This window comes from Phyllostomus hastatus, unplaced genomic scaffold (genome assembly GCF_019186645.2).
Source record: "Phyllostomus hastatus isolate PE091 unplaced genomic scaffold, TTU_PhHast_1.1 phas_scaffold_93, whole genome shotgun sequence".
NCBI lineage: Eukaryota > Metazoa > Chordata > Mammalia > Chiroptera > Phyllostomidae > Phyllostomus > Phyllostomus hastatus.
Genome location: NW_025334042.1, coordinates 4,845,641 through 4,870,530, shown reverse-complemented (window position 1 = coordinate 4,870,530; position 24,890 = coordinate 4,845,641). Strand labels below are relative to the sequence as shown.

At 36.3% G+C, this 24,890-nt stretch overlaps 1 protein-coding gene across 4 annotated transcripts in view; it reads right to left on the bottom strand.

Annotated features, from left to right (window-relative positions):
• The window catches only part of PTPRR (protein tyrosine phosphatase receptor type R), a 242,339-nt gene that overhangs the window by 39,993 nt on the left and 177,456 nt on the right, over positions 1–24,890 (bottom strand). For all 4 annotated transcript variants that reach the window (XM_045829311.1, XM_045829312.1, XM_045829313.1 and 1 more), the window contains 2 exons: positions 3,210–3,396; positions 836–920 (listed from right to left, as the gene is read on the bottom strand). In XM_045829311.1, the coding sequence (XP_045685267.1) occupies positions 836–920; positions 3,210–3,396 (272 nt within the window). The remainder of the gene's footprint in view (positions 1–835; positions 921–3,209; positions 3,397–24,890) is intronic.

Here is a 24,890-nt window from a genome sequence, read left to right as displayed (position 1 = left end):
GATATGAAGTGGTATCTCATTGTGGTTTCCAATTCCCTGATGGCTAATGATGGTAAGCATCTTTTCAAATGCTTATTGGCCAGTTGTATGTCTTCTATGGAGAATGTCTATTCAAGTTCTTTGCCTGTTTTTTAAATTGGGTTATTTGGTTTTCTTAATTGAGTTGTAAGAGTTCTTATATATTCTAGATATAAGTCCCTCATTAGATGTATAATTTACAAATGTTTTCTCCCATCTTGTAACTCATCTTTTTATTTTTGGTGGTGTCCTTTAAAGTACAAAACTTTAATTTTGACAGTCAATTTATCTATCTTTTTCCTTTTGTTGTTTGTACTTTTGGTGTCATATATAAGAAACCATTGACTAATTCAAGGCTCTGAAGATTTACATGCATTTTATACCAAGAGTTTTATAGTTTTGAATTTTACCTTTAGGTCTCTGATCCATTTTGAGTTAATATGTATGTGGTGTTAGGCAGGGTCCAATTTTATTTTTTTGCATATGAATATCCTGTTGTCTCAATATCATTTGTTAAAAGTCTATTCTTCCTTCCATTGAATTAACACCCTCAATGAAAATAGGCTACAATGTGTGGTACAATACAATTTTAGAACCATGTATCTCCTAGAGCTTCGAGCTCACCATTATGATAAGAGTCATGCAAGATAAAGTTTTTATAGTTAGACCATTTTAATGGTTACTAGTCTTGGTATTTGTTTGCAACTCCAATTCTGGTGCGAATGTGGAAGTTGTGATGATGGGAAATGGTGAGGCAAGGGTAAGTGGGGGAACGCTTGCACTTTACAACGCAAACTGGTTGATTCCAGAAACTTACTTGGCAAAATGGTCTTATAGCGATTTTTCGTTCCATGACGTGGAATGTCAATTTCCTTGGGATCCACAAAGTTCATTGGTATTTCCTGCAAAAATGAATGATATCAAATTAGTGCATCTAATGCTTCCACAAAGAAAATTTTCACAGGGGGCATCTGATCGGAAGCCCCACTGCACTTCAAAGTCTTCATAAATAACAGACTGCCACCTCTGGTCCGCCAACACCCTTCCTTTCACAAACATATCAGCTGCACCCTGGTAAGCTGACTCCAAGAAACAGTTTTCTGTGTTAGAAAGCATTATTTTGTATGTAGTCATTTAAACAACATACCAAACTTGGCTTAGATTTTAAGAATACTGTTCTGCATAATTGCTGAAAATATATATAAACAGGAAGCCAAAAATTGATATTTTAACAGTGTATTCAAATTTTTTCAAATCTTTATGTAAGTTCAGTACCCAAAATTTCTCTATCATGAATTCTCTTTTAACATTAATTGCAACTCTTTTAAGATTATTAAAACATCCCTCCCTAAAATGGTATAAATATAAAGGGGTTTTTTTGTTGATTCAAGTAATGACAGCATGATGCTTTTTTGTATTAAAGAATGGTCTGTAATTATACTCTTCCTATAGTGCTTGTCAATGCAATACTTCCAGTGAAGGGCATCCACAGTTTTCTCTCACTTAACAAGACTGTAAATATTCTTATTCAGCCAGAAGACTTGTCATGTGCCCTAAATAACCAGAGAAAGCAACCGGAGCAGAAGAGGCTCTGTGGACATGCCCGAGACCCAAGGGGGAGCATCTGCAGCTGGCTGCAGAAAAAACCAGGAAGCCTCTTTTCAAACGGGTTGAAACAAATATTTAAGTATTTGATTATACAAAGTGTTATGTTCTTTAATTTAAAATTCCACAAAAGATTGCTGATAAGATTAATGTGAAATAAAATAACTTTTATCTCTAGATCACATAAAATAATATTTTTGTTACTTAGATGTTCTCCACTGGAAAATATAACTCAAAAGCCAAATATTTATTGAAATGGAGGTATCTATAAATTCATTCAAATTGCCCTAAATTTCAGTCAAGCTAAAAACTTGAGGAAACTTTGACTATCTTACGAGTTTGAGACTCAGCCTGTAAAGAGGAGTAGCATACTTTTAAAATATCATTTTCTGAACTTGCACTATTATAGAATTTATGATATTTATCCCTTCTGTCTGCTGTAACTAAACATGAAAATTCTCAGTCCAAGTTACCAAATAAGCAAAATGGTGGAATAGTCAGTAGAAACCACATGTTCATGTCAGGTGATTTCAAAAAGGTCAGCCTGTTTGGCAAAGCCACGGAGCAGGTGACATCTTTATGCCTCCTGTGTTCCTTCCTGTTTTCTGACTCTCACTGAGAATTTGTCATCTTCCAGCATTATCTCTCTCCTTGGTACTCTGTGTCGGCCCCATCTTTCCTTTATGGGAAGGGTTTATCTTAAAGAACAAAGACTCTCTGTGATTCTAGAAAAGAATAATGGATATACCTTTGGCTAGTTGTGTGATCACTGACTGGATGCTTTATCTCTCTAAGTCTCATTTTCTTTATATGTAAAAATATGACACTACACAGTCTGCTTTAAAAAACTTCACTTTGTATTTTACTTTAAACACTCAATGATCATCAATGAGGCTAATAGTAAATCTAATCCATTGCTGGATCTTTCGCCATTAAAGTGGTTGCAAACATCTAAACTAACATCGAATGATCAATTTATTATTCTCAACAATTATGGCTTAAGATATACCACTGATTTAAGATGCCAAGTGATCCATAAAAAGAATATTCCCCTCGGGCAACAATTAGACCAAAGAAGGTCTAATCTGTCTACATGTTCTGTGACTAGAAATGTGTTTTCATGAATTAAGTTATCATTGGCAACACTGATGAGTCATCATCATTTTTAGCTGAAACCCACAATCATTTTAGCCCACATTTGTTCCTCTCCCGTGTTCATTAAAGAGCACCCTGTTGCTTGAGGTAAAAAACTAAGGTACTATCCCTGTCTTTCCCAAACAGTGATAGCAAGACCATTACTTCATTCTGGAATGCTCTTTTCTGCCCAGCTCGCCCTGCCATTCCTTTGCCTGGTCATCTCCTACATAGTCTGTCTCAAGTCAGTTACCACTGACTTGAACATCCTAGTTTGAGTACATCAGTAGTTGATGAGCTTCAGGGTGGATCTAAAACCCTTGCACTTAACCTTGTGAACAGTAACCATTTGTTGAATGTTCAGTGGAGGGTCATACTATTTTATTGTGTGTGTCTAGTGCCTAGTTTATCAAAATACCTCATGAAGGATGAATAATACACAACAGGCTCACCATGAATTCACTTTGGAGTAAATGTGAACTTGCCACGACGTCCCTCAGCTGTGATCTTGTGAGAATGCGGCTGGCTGACTGAAGATACTCCATTGCAACCTTCTCCCGTGGGGTTGGTATAGCCACAAAGGGTTCAACATTCCCCAGGCTACTCATGTCCAAAGTCAGAGACACATTGGACCCTCGTCTACATTGGAGAAAAATGTTATTAAATTTAAACACTGCATGAATTATTTTGATTGCACAAAACTGTCTTTCTGTACCTATACACAATTCAGTGAGTACTTTTGCAGAAAGAAGGACCAAATACCTTTTGTTCTTATGGCACCATAGTTGAGTATAGCAATTATCTATAGTTTCTTTATAAGAAACTGACAATTTCATTGTTGGAAATAACTCTGAATTGAAAAAGTGCACTATAATTTATTAATTGATATATTATAGAAATAATAGGATGGCTAGTCATAGTAAATGAAAGTTTTAGGAAAAGTGAATATCACATTTGAATTGAGGAATCAGGTATAACACAAAACCAACACTAGTTATATGTATGTCTGAGAGTCCTATTTATAAATCATACAACTCTCTGATATTTTTGACACGAATATTCTGTAGTCTTGATCTTACTGGACATGGAAAGCTTGGAGGGGAAAGAATCCTTTTATTTTAGTTCAAATTATTGCCATTGAAAAATAATTTAAAGGTTTAAAAAAATATATATATTTTTATAACTTTAAATGAATCCTTGAAAGATTGTGTCTGCATTCTCCATTTATGTATGTATGTATATATGTATGCATGTGTGTATATATTTGCACATGTATGTATGTGTTTATTTAACTCCATGATAAGCCTATAAGGGGCGGTGGAGATCCTGAGTGACACTGTGTCTTCCCTCTGTAATTTTTCTCCTTTTGTTGGGAGGTGAGGTAGGACTTTGCCAGCCCTACCTCACCTCCCAACAAAAGGACCCTTGCACACTGAACAGAAAATATGAATGCCTCTTACCACAAACATTAGCTGTGTGGAACCCAGGAAAAACTATAAAATAGACTGAGGGTCAATGTCAGAGATTGTGTTAACAAGAATTGTTCAATTGAAAGAGGCCTAGGTGTGTCAGGTGATTACATCTGGTGCCAAGGGGTTGGTGTCCCATGGAAAAGGAGAGCAGGGTAAAATAAGGCAGGACAAGTGGGAATAACAAGAGTAAGAGTAGATAGTAGGCCCGGCAGAGGATTTCCTGTGAATGACATTTTACATGCTTATTATAGAGTACTACATCAGAAAATATTCAAACCCGGCTGGTGTGGTTCAGTGGATTGAATGTAGGCCTGTGAAACAAAGGGTCACTGGTTCAGTTCCCAGTCAGGTCACACGCCTGCATTGTGGGTAAGGACCCTAGAAGGGAACATTCGAGAGGCAACCACACATTGATGTTTCTCTCCCTCTTTCTCCTTCCCTTCCCCTCTCTCTAAAAATAAATTAATAAAATCTTTTAAAAAGAAAAAAGAAAATATTCAAGAAGCTAGAGCTTAATTTTAAACAATAGAAAATTATTAGAACATACAACAAAAAATCTCATTAAACAAAAACATATCAGTTCCTTCCTCCTATGTGTCTGCCTCTGATTGCAGCTTTGGTGCCATTCTATAATTCGATGTTATGTTGTCATTTTTGTTCATTTCTAAATGGTTTGTAGTTGTGGTTTTAATCCCCGCTTTTACTTGATGGTTACTTAAGTGTTTGCACTTACTTTTTTCCTAGTGGATTTGCCAAATCCTGAGATATGTATGTGAGTCTTTCACAATAATTGTGTTTGTTTTTTCCCTTTATTTCTATTAGTTTTTACTTTGCATATTTTAAATATTGCATTCCTTGAAAGATTCATAATTATGTCTTCATTGTATATTTTATCAATATTAAATATTTTATTTTTTTAAGAGCTTTGATTCTTTTTTTTAAAGATTTTATTTATTTATTTTTAGAGAGGGAAGGGAGGGAGATAGAGAGAGAGAGGGAAACATCAATGTGCAGTGGGGGCCGTGGCCTGCAACCCAGTCATCTGCCCTGACTGGGAATCGAACCTACGTCACTTTGGTTTGCAGCCCGCACTCACTCCACTGAGCTATGCCAGCCAGGGCTAATATTAAATATTTTCTCATTAATTTTATGTCTGGCCTCACATCTGACTTTTAAATAAATTAATATTGACATTCTGGCTTTTTGTGGCATGTTCTTTGCCAAACCTTTTTCCCCTATTATTGTTTTTTACTCCTTTGGATCACTGCATTAGAGAGTATTGGACAGCATTCTGGACACCCATCAAATATCACCTGCCAGTGGGAGGGATGTTTGCCCTTTTCACTTTTGGAGTGTGTGTGTGTGTGTGTTGGTGGTGAGTGATGGGGCTCCTTATTTTGGGGCAAAAGGTAAACAACTGAAGAGGAGCAGAGACCGACTCTGCTATTGGGTTGAGAATTTTAATCCATTTTTCATGGGAAAGCAGTATTTAAAGTTTCTCAATCCAATTCTCCTGGCCTTTAAATTGGCAGAAATTCCTTCCTGATTCTGATAATAGTTTGTTTATTAGTTTTAGTTTTTAGTGTATTTGTGAGAATCTGTTTTTTTCTGGTTTCACAGGTATTTTTGTGAGGAGTTGGGAGAGGCTGCTGAAGGGATTGCCAATTGCACGCCACTTTAAACCATTACTCTATTCAGTCAATCTTCAGTTCCAAAAGTCAAAAGTATCTGCAATGTGTCAGCCAAGTGACACCCGGGGCCACAGTGGTTTAGTAGAAGGTGAGGTCTTGTCCATTCAGAGTGCTCGGGGCACATGCTTGAAGGAGGGGGCCTTTGCACTGGGCCTTGAGAGGAAAAGCTCAGTGGGCACATTTTGGGTCGAGGGTTATTTCTGACAGAGTCTGGCAGGAGAAAAAGTGTGGGAACAGGAAATGATAAGACATCTTTGAGAAATAGCGTATAAGCATTTTTTTGGAATTGAGGGAATAGGTTATGTGGAAGAGATAAGAGAGAGGCAAGAATCATAGAAACTGTAAGACCAGAAGAAGTCTGCCCAAACCCAGAAGAGAGAATTCAGAACATCAGGTTATAGCAACCTGTTTTGGCTTCCCACAGCATACCCAGCCCACACCTGGGATTAAAGGGGGATCTCCAGCCTAATGTCCATCTGATCTAGTGAGTTAATTTCGTAAGGGCTCTGTGATAAACTGAGAAAAAACCATGAAAGCATTTTCAGGTAAACTAACTTACTAAAGGAAGAATGACTTTTGTCCAGCAAGAGAAGAAAGAAAGGAAACTAATATTTATTAAACACCAGTTATTCGCCAAGCACTGTTCTAAGCACTTCGCATATGGTACTTCAATTTTCACCACCGCTGAGGTATTACTTTCACCCATTACACAGGTGAAGAAATAACTAATTTAGGAACACAATAGTGGAGCAAACATTTAATTCAGCTTTGAATTTAAAACTTTGGTAGGCTATGTCTGCTTTGTCACCCAAAAGCAAGGGGAGGGTGGGTAGGTTATGTTAGACCATACAGTTCCCTCTATGAAGTCAGTTGTTGGGGGGAAGGTCAGTATTTCTGAGGTATACTGTGCAAGCAATACAACATTCAGGGGTAAGAATTCGGTCTTTGCAATCATGTTTTTCTGGGCTGCCTCTCCCAGTCCCTGTGGTAGACCTTTGGTCAGGCTATTCATCCTTGTTTCAGCATCTGCAAAGTTACGCCTATCATTAAATTTAAGTAAGAATGAATAAAGTTCTACATAACTTTCACCTACTGTTTCTCTCAGGGATCTATTTTAAGAGATCTTCACATAAACTTGAAATTGTTTATACTGAGATTAGCTTTAACATTTGGAAAACAATGGATGGAATCTACACATCTGTTACTAAAGAAAAATACATCCTTCTTGATTACCTATTTATCTTAAAATTTCCCTTTATTGTGACAAATCCATTTCCCCTGAACCCTAAACAATTCCTGAGCACTTCACCTCAACACCTCGGACAATGTCTCCAAGTTCAATTATGAAGTTAAACTTGCACAGGCTGTTGACCTTAGAGAGAGCCTTTTCCATGTGGTGGCCCTTGCATGTTAAGTGCTCTCCCATCCTGGCTGTGAAATGTTACCCCAGGGTGTCGTTACCTTGGAAAAATCTCTGCTTTGGTTAATTCTTACTTTCAAGGAGCAAACAATATTTTTAGGTTTATTGAAATACAGTGGAATTTAGGAAACTGTATCAGTAAAATTGACTTAAAAATTTGGAAACTTCGTCATGTCTTGTGCTTGGAGAGAAGAGATTAAATATACATCCATATAGATTTTAAAGGGTTACTTTTTCATTATAAAAACAGCATGCTTATTGTAAGGAATTTATATAATCTAGAAATTTTAAAAAAGGGATTAAAATCACTCAGTCACATAAACTTCATTAGCATTAAAAATGACTTGAATTTTGCTATTTTATAAGTGGTAATGGTAGTGGTTTATTGTTTTAATTTTTCTGCCTTTGGTGAGAAATACATTTTCACATGCTCATCCATTTGTTGCTCATTATCTTTGAGAATTGTCCTTGCTCTTGCTTAATGTTTCTATTTTGGCATTAATGTATTTATTATTGATTACTATTATATAAGATATTAATTATTTTTCAAACTTATCCATTGCAAATATGCAGTTTATTACTGCCTTAAAATACTAAGGATTTTTTAAAAGTTACATTTATATTTATTTAAACATATTTATCTTTTCTTATGTTGGTTCTTACATCAGTTAACTTCTTCTGGAAGTTAAGATTTTTAAAAAGTTAAACTTTTAATGTATTTGTAATTTAGTTTGGGATATAGTAAAGGTGAGAGTCACCTAGGTGTTTTTTTTACCCCCAAATAAATTACCAATAATTCTAACACAATTTACTGAACAATCTTGAGAAGGGCTAATCTTTTTATATATGAGAATATTAAGTTTTTAAGTAGCATCACTGGCTAATGATCTGGAGAAAAAAATAACACTTTACTGAGCTGAGAGAACATGAATTTGTTCCATAGCACTCGTGAACCAAGATAGTAAGCAATGAGGATAGACTCAAGAAGACATTTTAAAAATAACACAAATATAAGAATTTAAAAGAAAATTCAAATTAAGACACAGGAAAAAATCTAAAAGATTTAGAGAAAAAAATTAATGGAAATATTGAGAGACTTGAACCTTTAATAAAAACAGATTGTAGAAAACAAGAACACAAATTCTTACTAAGAACTTTGTTTCCCTTCTGTTGTATAACTCTGGACACGCTGTTTAAACATTTTTTTTATGTCTCATGATTGCTGCTGGACAAAAGGGAACATAATAAAAAGCTTTATCAAGCTCCCACTGTAGCACCAATTATTATTTATGCCAAAAAATAAATAAGAGAGAGGAAATTCAAAAGATATCAATGCAAACAATTGGAGGAAAAAGCAAATTCTTAAGGAAAGGTAAAAGGAATGCAATAAACAGCATGCTAATTACAATTAAGTAAAAAGGAAAACATGGATAAATATTATGGGCCAGGGCCACACATCAATTTCAGCAAAAGAATACAAACAACTCTCTGTTGAAACTGTTCAGTTCTACATTACTGCTCCTAATGACCAAGACGTGGGAAGAAAAAAACAGCTGAAACAAATACAAGAGCACTACATGTGAGTGCTGGTGTAACTAAAAACAACCTAAGCATTTATTTTCCTGGTAGTTGGAACTGTGTTAGGTTTTAGCAGTGGGATTTAGGCAGATGGGATTCACTTTCCAGCCTGTGGCCATGAGCTCTAATTCTCAGATCTGGCTGATCCTGTAGCAGTACGTTGGCCGCTGCCAACAGTAAGACTTCAAGCCCGGCCCCTCTGAGTACCCAATAAAGAACGGAAATGGGAGTCAGAGGATAAAATAGAACAACTGATCATTTTGCCTGTAGTCCAGGAAGATGTCCTTTGGAAACTGTTGGATTATGGAATTAAGTTTCAGTGGGAAATGGTGGCAGCTGCTTATCTTGAAGTACTTGAAACCAGAACAGAAAAATAAGCGTCAAGAATTATTAAAAACAAAATTAGTTCAACATGTAAATGGATTTGATCTTTCAGAGCTTTTCCAATTGTAATTCTTTTTTTGTTGTTCTGTGAAAAATACCCATAGTTCATTCAGATCTGTCTTTATCAGTATACACATCCAACTTTACAGGGTGAGAAGTTAGAAGTTTAATATTGACACCCTTTCCAAATCTGAAATGTTGTGAGACTAAGACCTTTAGTCCAGCCTTTCCTCCTGATGTGTTATAATCGTAATGGTCACAAATTTGACAATCCTGCCTTAATCATAATGTGAGCTTAACCTCATCCCTCAACTTGATTTTTCTTACTTAATTTTGCTGATTCAATTTTCCCACAAATTTAGTATTCTAGGGGACTTCTAATTAAAAAGAAAAAGAAAAAAATAGTTTTTACTTATTTGCATAACAAGTAAGCAAAAAATTGTGTAATTTCACTGGCCTCCAGTTTCTTTGAAACTCCAGATTCTATCACTTTTAAATTCCAAGAGTAATGGTATTTCATCAATCATGTGCTGTTTCTCTTTTTCTATCTTCAAATAAATTATATATAGTACTAATGTCTTTCTGGATCTCTTGACAGAATGAGAGAATAATAAAAAAAAAGATACAGAGTACTAGGAAAGTTAAATTGTGACGTAAATTCAAAGCCCTTGGAAAGTTAAATGTAACAAAAATGCAATGTCACTAATTTCTAAAAGTGGAAAGAAATGAATAGGTATTGTAACCATCCACAGTAAAATTTCCCAAAGGAAATCATGGAGGGAAGAAATGTAATCAGTGTAAAAGGTACCAGGTACAGGCCCATGAAGATGATAAATGAATTTCACTCTAAAGCAGAAAGAAAATCTTAAAACACAGAGGACATTTTTCATGGGAGAAGTGATTGACTTCCCTGCTTGAAAGCACCTCTATCATTAGGTGAACTGTTGCTCTCCCTTTTGAGTGATTGCATAAAAATTTTTTGAATTTATATAATGATATCTGACTTTCATATGTGTATAAAACAAGCCAATTTACTACACCTTTCTATTATTTTAAAAAATAAAAATAAAAACTATTATTAAAAAACCATAAATTGAAACTGTTACATTGTTCTTTAAGCATTAACCTTGGAAACTGAGTTTAAATCACTAATGATTCACCTAAATTCTTTCAGCCTCAGACTCCTTAATCTGCAAATGGGGATAATATTTAAATTCCCAGGGTTGGTCTCATTATAAAAGTTAAAGAAGTGAAAAGATGTAAACATTTCCAGCCTACTCTCTGGCATACAATACACATATTTGAATGATTAAAATGATTAATAATGATCGTGTGGCCATTCTTACTTCACTCTATGCACACTTGGCTGATGTGTGGGAGCCACATGGCATATACATCGATAAATACTTGAAGAAGGCAAGGTTGGGAAAGTGTGTTAGTGAAGGGTCAGTAGCAGTGTCGTTACTGTCAGTATTTAGCCAAATATTAATAAAGGATAGGGAAGCAAAAGGAACTAGATATTGAGTTTCAAAAACTGGGAAGCATAAGCATGTTAGCTTCCATAGGAAGCTACAGCTTCTCACACCCCAGGGCATCATCGCTTTGGACTCTGCCAAAGGGATTATCACACCTCCCTCTCCCCGAACTGCTGGTACTGGGTCACTGTGGGGTGCAGGGGGAGGTGCTGCAACACAGAGGCCTGTCAATCTAACTAGGGAGTGTAAACCCATCCACAGCCTGTGAAATCTTGGGAAGTTTATTGGTCATTTTGAAAAAGCTTCTGGTCTTTTCTAAACTTGAGACAAATAATCCCAGTGGAACCAAGAAGCTCTCTTTCTCTCTTGATCATGATCTGTACTCTCTCTGCGCATTCAGACCTCTGCCCTCCATGGCCATGAGGCCCTAGCAACCCTGTGGCCATGACTGCATGGAGGCAGCCTGCGTCCTGCCGCACAGCAACGGGCAACAGCCTGAAACACACGCCGAACTAGCCGGATGCTGGACGGGATTGGACTTGAACACGGAGCAGAAACTCTGGGCAGTGGCCTTTATCCTGGCCCCACTGAAGACAGGATGGGGCTGTTCCCACACCGGGACAAAGATGGCACACTGTGGGGTCAGGAGGGGAACCCCCTTAATTTTCATCATCAGTAAAGTTCACTGCAGAGCCCCATCTTCCCTTGCGGGTCTCAGAAAATTCTTTTCCTTGTGACACCACCCAAACTCACTTTCTACTAAAACAGTGTTGCATATGCAGTTACTGGTCAATTGGGACTGGTAAATTGGGACAATTTTCCATACCTTGAACTCTTAAAATTTTTATCTTATATCCTGAAAACTAATAACTTTTTTCAGATTCAAAAATAATACATGTTCATTATAGAAAAACTATAGAGATAAAAGAAAGAAAAATATCACATATCAACACTTAAAATAACTGCTAATAATAGTTTGTGTGTGTGTCCTTCAAATCTATATATATGTATATGAGAGAAAATTTAGATTTTTACTCCATATATACTTTTATGACTTGATTTTTTAAAAAATATTTTATTTACTTATTTTTAGAGAGAGGGGAAGGGAAGGAGAGAGAGGGGGAGACACACATCAACGTGTGGTTGCCTCTCATGTGCCCCCCACTGAGGACCTGGCCCACAGCCCAGACATGTGCCCTGACTGGGAATTGAGCTAGTGATCCTTTGGTTCACAGGCCGGCACTCAATCCACTGAGCCACACCAGCCAGGGCTCTTAGTGACTTTTTAAATATGTCTCCAATATATTGTATTCACTAGAGATGACTTACCCAAAGGTGTGAACTCCTTGAGGGCAAAGACTTTGACTTAATCCTCCCTTTGTACCCAGTTCTTGAGCACAAGGACAGCAACTCTTTATTTCTGCACAAATGAATGGTTGCAAATGAATTGGTAGGGCAATGCTACGCATAATTACTGTGCTCTGATGGCTTTTCCAATTCTTCTGAAAGTAGGGGAAGTACAGAATCGTACTAGACAGGAGTTTGAAGATTTAGAATGAAGAAGTCAAGCTTAGCCAGGTTCAGAAAATGTACAGTCCTTTCAGTCTTATCTAAATATCAATGAAGTCTGAGCATTAACACCCTAAAGAGCCCTGGTAATTTTGTGCTACAAAAGAAAAAAAGTAGTAAGGAAGTATGATTGATTTTTAATTTGTTCAAAATTTGGTATTTTGAATGTCACTCATGCTGATGATGAAGAGGCTATTTCTGTTTTAACAAAAGAACAAAATGATGGTAGGTCTAATTTTAGTTCCAAAGTTTAGTTTTTTCAAGCTCATATAATTAGTTAAGAAAAGGTGATGTTGAAGAAACATTAATAAATCTCAATGAATGAATCATTCTTTTTGAAATGAGGAATCTTTCTTTGAATTTTAGCTAATAGACACACATACAAACTATTTTACTTTTTAAAGTGTATGTTATTAGTTATGGTATTGCAGTTGTCCCATTTTTTTCCTCCCTTTATTACCCTCTGCCCTGCACCTCCCCTCCCACCAGCATTCCACCCTGCTTAGTTCATGTCCATGGGTTGTACATATTAGTTTGTTGGCATGTCCATTTCCCATACTATTCTTAACCTCCCCTGTCTATGTTGTACCTACCATTTATGTTTCTTATTCCTGGTACCTTTTCCTCCATTCTCCTTCCTCCCCCTTCCCACTAGTAACCCTCCATGTGATTTCCATTTTTGTGATTCTGCTCCTGTTCTAGCTTTTTGCTTGGTTTGTTTTGGTTTTTAGGTCCAATTGTTGATAGTTGTGAGTTTGTTGTCATTTTACTGTTCATAGTTTTGATCTTCTATTTCTTAGATAAGTCCTTTTAACATTTCATATAATAAGGGCTTAGTGATGATGAACTCCTTTAACTTGACCTTACCTGGGAAGCACTTCATCTGCCCTTCCATTCTAAATGATAGGGTTGCTGGGTAGAGTATACTTGGATGTAGGTCCTTGCCTTTCATGACTTGGAATACTTCTTTCCAGCTCCTTCTTGCCTGCAAGGTTTCTTTTGAAAAATCATCTGATAGTCTTATGGGAACTCCTTTGTAGGTAACTCTGCCCTTTTCTCTTGCTGCTTTTAAGATTCTCTCCTATTTATTTATTTATTTATTTACTTATTTTTAGAGAGAGGGGAAGGGAGGAAGAGAGAGAAATATCAATGTGTGGTTGCCTCTTGCATGCCCCCTACTGGGGACCTGGCCAGCAACCCAGGCATATGCCTTGACTGGGAATTGAACCAGTGACCTTTTGGTTCACAGGCCCATGCTCAATTCACTGAGCTACACCAGCCAGGGCTCTGTCCTTCTCTTTAATCTTGGGTAATGTAATTATGATGTGCCTTGGTTCCTATGTCTTGAGGACTCTCTGAGCTTCCTGGACTTCTTGGAAGTCTATTTCATTTGTCAGATTGGGGAGTTCTCCTTCACTATTTTTTCAAGTAATTTTTCAACTTCTTGCTGTTCATCTTCTCCTTTTGCCACCCCCATGATTTGGATGTCAGAATGTTTAAAATTGTTCCAGAGGTTCCTAAGCCTCTCCTCATTTTTTTTTTTTTTGATTTCTTGTTTCTCATTCTGTTCTGCTTGAATGTTTATTTCTTCCTTCTGGTCCAAGCTGTTGATTTGAGTCCCAGTTTCCTTCCCTTCACTATTGGTTCCCTGTATATATTTCTTTATTTCAGTTCATATAGCCTTCCCTTTTTCCTCTATTTTGCGACCATACACAACCATTTCTGTGAGCATCCTGATTACCAGTGTTTTGAACTCTGCATCTGATAGGTTGGCTATCTTTTGTTGCTTAGTTCTATTTTTGGAGTTTTGATCTGTTCCTTCATTTGGACCATATTTCTTTGCCTTAGCACAGCTGTTATGTTGTCAGGGGCGGAACCTTAGGTATTTGCCAGGATGGGGCAACCCACTTAGCTGCATTTTGGTGCTGTATGTGGGGGAGGGGTCTAAGAGGGGACAGTGTCACTTGCTCGGCTCTTGTCCTGCTTTCAGTCACTTTCCCCACTATCCACACATAAATTGGGCTCTTCTGGTGCTGATTCCTGGGTGGGTGGGTTTGTGTGCACTCTAGGACTCTGTGGGTCTTTATAACAAACTCTCCTGTGAGTCTGGGAGTTTCTCCCACTGCCACAACCCCCACTGGATTTCATAGCTAGAGATTTTGAGGCTTCTTTTCCTGTGCTGGAACCCTGGATTGCATGGTCTATTTTGCATACAATTGTGAGAGCACCTGGTCTGCCAACCATGATCTTGCCTGCCAGGTCCTCCAGCTGTTGCCTTGCTGCATGTCCTCTCCTCCCTGGCAGCCAGTCTCTGCCCCTCCTGCTGGTCTGGATGAATGTTTCTTAACTCCTTGGTTGTCAGACTTCCATACAGTTTGATTTTCTGGCAGTTCTGATTATATTTTGTTTTTAAATTTGTTGTTGTCCTTCTTTTGGTTGTGCAAGGAGACAAAGTGTCCAAACTATTTTCTAAGTAACAAAATACAATAATAACTTCCTGTCTTTGAGCAATCAATTACCAAAAATTTCCTTTAGCATTGAATATTACAACTAAATTAAATATATTTATTTACTTTCAAGATTATAAATGACACATGATTACGATAATCCATTGAACTCAGCTAAAATGTGAATCATCAAAAAATATACAACTTCTCAGCTTCTTTAGTTTTTTTTTACAACATCTGCTTGTACAGCCCAAGTTTTTAAAACTGAATTCTGCAGTCTGCAGGGAAATCTCTCTTTGCAGATGTCAGGATTTCATGTACAGGGAACCCGAAGGTATCCACAAAAAATTAAAAGTAATATTTGAGTTCCACACGGTTGCATGATATCAAATCAATTTAAGAGATCAGTTGTATTTCTACTTATTCAAAATGAATATTCTGAAAGTGAAATTAAGCAATGCCATTTACAATATTATCAAAGGGAATACAATATTTATGAATAAACTTTGCAAAAAGTGTGGGAGTTGTATACTATAAAGTACAAAACATTGTTGAAAGAAATTAAAGAGGATCTAAATAAATAGAAAAAAATCACCATGTTTATATATTGAAAGGCTTAATATTATTAAGATGGCAAAACACCTGCAATTGATCTGCAGAGTCAATACAATCCCTGTCAAAATCCCCACTGGCTTGTTTTTGCAGAAATTGATCATCTGATTTTAGAATTTACCTGAAAATATATACCCAGAATGACCAAAATCATCTTGAAAAAGAACAAAGGTGGTGGATTTACAAATAGTACAAAGCCAAACTAACCAGAGCAGTGTGGCACTGGCATAAGAATGGATGTGTAGATCAGTGGGGTCTAACTGAGATCTGGGCGTAAATAAGGAAAGATGTTTGACAACAGAAGTGTCCTTCAGTAGACGACTGGATACAGAACATGTGGGACATACATGCAATAGAATGCTACTCAGCCATAAGAAGAAATAAAATACTGCCATTTGCTGCAAGACAGATGGATCTTTAGACTACATACAATAAATGAAATAAGTCAGATGGAAAAAGTCAAGAACCATATGATTTCACATATATGTGGGATATAAAATTGAGAGCAAAAAATGAACAAATAAGAGAAAAAGACTTGTGGACAAATACAACAATATGGTGGTTATCAGAGGAGAAGGGAGTGGGAGGAGATAGAAGAGGGTAAAGGTGGTCAAATACATGGTGATGAAAAGACACTTGACTTAGGGTGGTGGGCACACAATACCATATACAGGTGATGTATTATAGAATTGTGCACTTAAAACCTGTATGATTTTATTAACCAATGTCATCCCAATAAATTTAATAAAATTTTACTGGGATATTGAAGACATTCAATATCATTAAGCATCATGGTATCAAGACCTCTCATTAGGATGACTAGAATAAAAAAGACAAATGACAAATGCTGGGGAGGGTGTGGAGAAAATGGAACCCACAGACATTGCTGGTGGGAAAGCAAAGTGGTGCAGCTGCTTTGGAAAAATGGTGGCTGTTCCTCAAAAAATTTAAACCTGCAGTTACCATATGACCAGCAATTCCACTTTTTGGTATATATCCAAGACAAATGCAAACACTTGTCCACAGAAAAACTTGACCTGAATGTTTATAGCAACATTGTTCATAATAGCCAAAAGTGAAAACACTCCAAATGTTTATCAGTTGATGAATTCCTATATAAAATGTGATATATCCATACAATGTAATATTGTTCAGCCACAAAAAGGAATGATGTACAGATACAACATTCATGCTAGAACACAAATAAATCTTGAAAATGTCATATTAAGTAAAAGAAACCAGACACAATAGGTCACATACTTTATGATTCCTTTTAGATAATATGTCCAGAATAGGAAAATCCACAGAGATAGAAGATCTGTAGAACTGCCAGAGGTTGAGGATCAGGGAGCCAGGAAGTAAATGCTAATGGGTACGAGATTTCTTTTTGGAATAATGAAAATATTCTGCAATTAGAGAGTGGTAAAAGAATTGTTAAGACCTTACGGTCCATCTTTGTTATAATTTTATCATTGCATCATTTTAATAATAAAAATGTCTATCTATTAAAAGTTCTGTTGATAGAAAGAACAAACAAATGAGTAAAAGAAAGAAAAGTAAAGAAGAAAAGAAAGAAGGAAAAAAAATAGGCCAGAAGCACTGAAAACATTTCCCAGAGAGACCCTTTTGAAATGGCAGGAGCTATAAAACTCCACTGGAACTAATGTAAAGACCCATGGACAGTGGCAGCTCTGATTATTTTTCGCTGCTGTGACATCTATGGAAAATTTTGTAGTCAACATGTAGCATATGTGTTTGTATAATACCATAGACATTTTAGAGAATGAGATAATATAAAGGAAGAACAATAGCCCTGGCTGGTGTGGCTCAGTTGGTTGAAATGTCATCCTGCAAACTGAAGGGTTGCGGGTTGGATTCCTGGTCAGGGCATGTGTTTAGGTGGCAGATCTGGTCCCTGCCAGGGTTCATGTGAGAGGCGACCAATTGATGTCTCTCTCTCACATCAATATTTCTCTCTCCCCTCCCTTTCCCTCTCTCTAAAAAAATCAGTGAAGCTTGTCCTTGGGTGAGGATAATGAAAATAAAAAATGGAAGAAGAACAATGCATGTTAGAAAGAATAAATTCCCCTTGTGGGTTTCATGAATGAAAATACGGAACCATTTTGTCATACACGCCCAAGATTTCATATATCTGTATGAAGCAATGGACAGCAAATTTCCTAGTAAATGTAACTGGGGTAACAAATTTTCTTAATACATGTATGGGTTGTTGTGATGCCCTGCATTGCTTTTATCTTCAATGTGTATTTTGTACTCTATTTCAGATAGATATTAAACTAATTAATATCTCTACACACACACACACACACACACACACACACACACACACAGAAATCTAATAAGGGCATCTTCTCTGCCCCAGAGTGTGTTTAGAACCTTGGCTTGTTATATGTTTGCAGTCAGAGAGCAAATTCCCTCATTTCTGCCCACTCTGGGTAAAGAGTAGGGGAGGTTACAAGAAAAGAGAATGTATTGATTTTCACTGAATCTATCCTCCCTCTAACTAGAGTCAAGCAGGAATCCTGGTTTAGTTTTTCATTTAACTCCTGGAGCAATAACCAGCTGGCCCCAGGATAAGTGCCCAGGATTTCAAGGTAGCTACGTGGCTAATACTATTGCAGTAATGTAATGTAGTATAATTAGTGTATGTAATAAGTGCTAATAATGTTGTTGATGATGGTGGCTAACGTTAAGCTAAGCTTACAAAAACTGGTTTACTTGTACTATCTCATTTAATTCTTACAACAAGTTTTGAGGAAGGTATTATAATTTTTCCCATTTTATTTGTGGGGAAGCAAAAGATGTTGAATTACTTATCAAAAGTCATACAGTAAGGTATGTGAATACAGGTAGTTTGAATCCTGAGATTTTATTCTTAACCACAAAGCTATGATGAACTTAGTTCTACAACAAACATTTATCGAGTCCCTACTATTTTCTAGAAACTGCGCTAGGCCCTGTCAGAGCTGTTGTGGGTTAAAAAAACATAACCTCTCGAGTTGAGGACGTTATAGATCATGAGGAAAGAAAACTATATAGGTTATTTGAATATTTTGTAGCCTGTTATGGAATAATTATGCCTAAGAAGTTATAGAGGTAGAGATTATCGATTTAAAGAGCACATTTCTTTATTCCAACTCTTTGAACTTGCTTTTAATCATTGGGGATGAACATCTATAAAATTAAATTTGCAAAAGAAGAATTTTCACCTTTATGAAAAAAATAGATATTTGTAAAAGTGATTAAATTCAGTATCTATCTGAATTCTTCTAGAAAAGCTTCTCAGTCATTTGATGTAAGAAGCAGGTATCTTAAGTGATTAACCAAGGCATATCAAAGTCTACTTTTACCTAAAATGAACTCTCAGTCAAAATTGTGAAAATCTACTGTCTCCAGAGATTGTTTCCTCCAATGTTTATCTAAGAACAGCAATTTGTGTAAGTATACATTCCTGTGTTTGTTCAGTGTTCGTTGGAAAGTGCACCACCCAGCAGTGCCGTTGTGAGCCTTGGTCATTTGGAATGCTTTAGGAATAAACCAGGATGACTGTCGCCCTCAAAAGTCATTGGCCTTTCACCTTGGAATTTCAGAGGAGGGAGTTGCTTCCTTTGGCCAGTGAGGAGTCAGTGACTTTGCTGGGTTACTCTGTGGCCATGGATTGTATTTAAAGTACCATCGCTTCTCAGGTGGAAAGAAGGCCTCCATTACCTGGAAGAGTTCTGCTAGCGATAAATGAAGAGGGTGGCACTTGATTTTATCACTGTACTCACATTTTTGCCAATGTAAATACACAATCATGTTATCAGTGATGCAGGGCAAAGATAGATGTTTAAATATAAATTATTGAATATAGTTGCCAATAGTTAAAATAAGCTTTTCCCCTCAAGTTAACTGGAATGTGTTGATTTGATGCCATTCACAGTAATTCATTTTTATGTCTGGGTCTCCACTTACTCACTGTCAGATGAAATAATTGCAAGATAGCCCTGCAAACTGAATAGCCATTCACCCAAGTACAGATATTATTCATACCAGACAAAAGAAAGAGTTCTTACTTTGGGTACTGGGTTTTGTTATCTATATTATGTTCAAGGAGCAGATGGACTGTTAAAAAATAAATATTTCTGGAATGCAAAATGCCATCCACATTTTTAAGAGTGAACTGAAATTTGTCATGTAGAGGAGACTTTATACTTACTGTAGGAAACATATCCATTTGCTTTTCTATAAATAAAAATGTTCTAAATTTGCATGTTTCAAGCAAATCAAATAAAATGAAAAAGATGCCAAAAGCAATGTCCAACTAATTTTCTAGAAATAGCCAACATATTGCTTTAAAATGAAAGTTTTATACATATATTTTTCTCTTTTTTATTGAGATATAATCTATATACCATAAAATTCACCTTTCAAAATAGCACAATTCAGTGGTTTTATTATAGTCCCAGAGTGGCATAATCATCACAGTAATGAATTTTCTAACTCACTCTTCCCCTTGAAAAGAAACTTCCTACCCACTACTTACTCCTCATTCCTTCCTCTACTAATATACTTTCTGTGTCTATGAATTTGCCTATTTTGGACATTTTGCATAAATGAAATCATACAACATGTGGCCTTCTGCATCTGACTTCTCTGACAGCATAATATTTTCAAGGTTTATCCATATTGCAATATCTACCAATACTTCCTTTCTATGGCACAGTCTACTCTATTGTAAGGATATATTACATTTATTTATTAATTTATCCATTGGACATTTGGACTCCTTCTACATTTGGTTATTATGAATAATCCTGCTCTGAACATTTGTGCACTGGTTTTCTGTGGACATGTTTTTATTTCCCTCGAGTGTGCCCCTACGAGTGGCATCGCTTGGTCATATCGCTTGGTCAAACTCTAGGTTTAACTTCATGAGAAACTGCTACATGCTTTTCCAAAATGGCTGCACCATTTTACATTCCCACCAGCAATATAGGAGAGTTCCAATTTCTCTATATTCTTGGCAGTACTTGTTATTGTCCATGATTTTCATTAAAGTCATCCTAGGTGGCATGAAGTGACAAATAGTTGTGGTTTCAATTGCATTTCCTTAATGATTAATGATGTTGAGCATGTCCATATATGCTTACTCACCATTTGCACATCTTCTACAGAGAAATGTTTATTCAAGTCCTTTGCCCATTTTTAAATTAGGTCATCTGTTTTTTTTTAAGTTTGAGTTGCAAAGTTATTTATATATTATATATCAGACCCTTATCAGATGCGTGGTTTGCAAATATTTTCCCCAACGTTGTGGATTATCTTTTCACTTCCTTGATAGTATCTGTGATGGTTAATTTCATGTGTCACCTTGACTAGGCCATGGAGTCCCAAGATATTTGGTCAAACATTCTGAGTGTTTTGGGCTGATTTAAATCAGTAGACTGAGTAAAGCAGATTTCCTTCTATAATGTGGGTGAACCTCATCCAATCAGCTGAAGACCTGAATAGAACAAAAAGGTAGACCTCCTCCCAAATAAGAGAGAATTTCTTCTGCCTGACAGCATTCAAGCTGGGACATCACTTTTTCCCTGCCTTTGGACTCCAACTGAAACACTGGTTTTCCCTGGGTCTTAAGAGTGTCGGCCTTCAGACTAGAGCTGCACCACCACCCTTCCAGGTCTCCTGCTTGCCCACTCACCCTGCAGATCTTGAGACTAGCCAGCTTCCGTAGTCACGTCAGCCAGTTCCTTACACTAAATCTCTTCGTGTGTGTGTACGCATTCTACAAGAGAGCCCTACCTAATAGACTCCTTGGAAGCACAAGCATTTTTACTTTAATGAAGTCCAAGTTACCTACTTTTTTTTGGTTGTTGTGTTTTTGGTGTCACAACTTAAAAATTATTGCCTGATTCACAGTGATGAAGACTTACATGTATGCTTTTTTTAAGAGTTTCACGGTTTCAATTCTCGCACGTAGGTCTTTAATCCAACAAGACAGAAGTATGCCTTGGGCACCACTGGGCAGAGTTTATGAAGATCCTGCTGTTCCTGTTTGTTGATGCATACATATCGAGTAAATGTATAAAATTATTTATGGGAATGATAAACACCAAATTTAGAATAGTGGTTTTTTTTAGGGGAATGGAGGGAAATTACGTTAGTCAAAAGCAAAGGGTTTCTATTGTATTTATAACATTTTGTTAATTAAGCTGGATGGTAGAAGCATAGCTGTTCGTAATGTAATTCTCTATATGTGTGAATGAAATATACATAATGGAAGAAGTCCATGCAATATCGAGACTCACACGAGGGGTCTTGATCGTAGAGCGGTGTCCCCAGAGCACAGATGGATGTGTAGTTGTGTCACTGTTTGCTATTCTGAAGCAAACATGGTGAAATTTGCTGACATCATCATAAATAATGTGATCACTGTACAAGTCCCACTTCATTTTATGTTGGCAGGACATATCTATGCTCTAAATATCTATTAATTCAAATAAAGCAGTATCTTATTTAACTTTTAAAACATTATTTTAATTTATTGTAAAATCAATACATTCTCTTGTATAGTGTTCAAGTAACACAGAAGGAGGCGAATGAAAACTCTCTCCTGCTCAGAGCTCACCCCTTGTTTTGGCTGTTACTGCTGGATGCTGTCTGTGTATTCACAAACACAGGCAGGTATATGGCTTTTAACATAAACTGGATCATATGTGATCCAATTTTAAATATTAATATAATAGGTCAAGTATGTATGTCAAGTATGGAATATCTCTTAAATATCAAATATGGCAGAAGTGATGTTTTTGTTATTTTAGATATTACAAAAAGCAACCTCTTTACCTCTTTTATTTCTCCTTCTATCAGCACCTAAGCCTTTATAACAGGCTAACATTATTAGAATATAGAGTTTTTCTTTTTTAATTAAATTTATTGGGGTGGCAATGGTTAATATGACTATATAGGTTTCAAGTGTACAGATCTATGATACATCACCTCTGTATTGCATTGTGTGCACACCACCAAAAGCCAAGTCTTCTTCTGTTGCTGTATACATTTATGCTAGAAAACTCCTGGATTGATTCAACTATATCTTCCCTCTAAATTTATCTTCTATTTCAGGTAGACTTATTAGTGATTTTCAATTTTTTTCTCATTTACCCTTATGATTAAAAAATAATGTGCACTCTATTGAAATGTACTTATTTATAAATTTTCCACATGTACTGCCATATTTACATATTATGCAAATTATAAAACACTTACAAGATTTAATATAGGAAAGGGCAAGATAAAAATAAATATGGTTTTTCCAATATTCTCTTTCTACACCCCCACGGACCATTCTGCACATGCTGTGTGCTGCATACGCCCACCTGGAGACCAGTGCCTTGATGATCTAGACTCACAAATGCATGTGGTGGTTTCTTTCAACCACTTGAATGTACATGATGGTAAGCACCTGACTCACCGCAAAAGCACAGCTACCCTGTCAGCTCTAATCACTAGTCATGCGAGATTGTTTAAAATAACACTTTTTGTTTATTACAGAGCCCGCTTCAATCTGCCTTCTAGATATGCAACTGATAATCATTAAGTTTTCACGATAGGGATTTGCCATTCAAATGACGTCTATAACTGTAAAGATAAAATTAAAATGTTCTGAACTTAATATATTCAATGGCACTTCTCCAAGGCACATGGCAGGGAAGAATATGTAAAAACACACTTTTGAACAACAGCTACAAGAATATTCCTTGTTTCTCTGCCAAACTGTTCTCTTTCAGGTGTCGCTTTAGAAATTAACTCATTATTTCTTTTCACCACAGACCAGAATATAGAAATCCCAATATTTATCTAAGCAACCCTGCATTTCTGAGACATTCAATAATGACATTTTTATTAGGTTTCCAGGTCTTGTTTCTGTGAATAATGTAATAATAAACAAGGAAAAATATGTATTTCACTTTTCAGATAAAGGAAGAACGTAAGACAAGAACGCCTTTAAATACCAACTAGTTGTGCCAACTGAGCATGTTAAATGGTCTTAAGCTACACTAGTGACACTTGATTCTAAAAACGATGACTTCTAATCATGAGTGGACTTAAGAAATATATGGTGAGTCTACCTACTAAAGACTTTCACAAGGGATTCCAAGCACAGGCTCACCAGATTTAGCGAATAAAACCACAGGATGCCGGCTAGATTTGAAAAATAGCTCTAACCGCTGATGATTTATCATTTAATTAAAACTAAAGCTAAACACAGGTCATTTGGGGTGTCTTGACAAAGTCAGTACAGAATGCAGGACAAAATCATTAAATGCAGAACAGTCCCTTATACACAGAGAGCCTGGCAACCACGGCTGTGGAACACAATTGACCCAGTTTCAGTTCTTTCTGTGCCTCTGTGCATCTCTTCTTTGTGTGGCGGAGATTTGTAGACTTGGGAAGGAAAATAAGAGTTAAGTACCCAGAGATTTTCAAGACTGACAAAAATTGAATTGTCTCTTTTGTTTATTATGTTTTTCATAGATTCCAAAGGAGAAAAATTAGTATTTGCTTTGACTGAGTACCAAACAATTACAATGCAAAACAGGATAACTATAGCATAAAACCTGATAACCTGATAGTATAAAACTTGATTTTCCTATAACAATGCTTATTGATTTCTGGTATGAATAGGGATTCATGATAAGAAATGAAAAATAACATCTTTAAAAAAATCCCACACAGCCATAGTACTTAAAAAACCTCTTAAGTTATCTGATTCGGGATAAGATGAGTTTTAGAAAATCTGTTACTTTGATTTGAATGTCATATTATTTTCAGTATTTGGAATTACTTCTAGACTGCTGGGTGTTTGAAACAACAAAGTACTTAAGCTTTAGCACTGGCAGTCATGCCTCTAAGACATGCTTTTTAAGCACACTGCTCTATATACAAACACCCACTTTTTTATGTCTTACATTGTGGGTTGAATATTTGGTAGAATATTTTGAAAAGTTGGGTGTGACATTAATTCTTGGTAATTCATGTGAAGACTATTTATTCACTATAAAAATAGCCTTCAACAATTTAAATATTTTGAGCTCCTCTATATTATAAATGAGGTAAAATATTTATAAAACAAAGAAATGCAATTATAATGGAGAAATATAAGACTAGATAGGTTTGCAGATTGGAGCATATGTTTAAAATGTTGCATGAAACAACTTGAAGATAAGTCCTTTGAATTTTTTTTTTTACTTTCATTTGTCTGAATTACCAGTGCACACGGTACCCATCAATAATTCTCCACATTAGAAGAAAGTATTCAGAGAACCGTGAATGAGATAACAAGTGCTTAAGACATTCTGTTCAAACATACAGAGTTCATCAACCGATCACTCTGACTGGTTCTTGGAGTTCAGGTCCACACCAAACAAATTCCAAAAGTCCTTCATACCTCAGCAAGTCAAAATATATTACGGAAATCG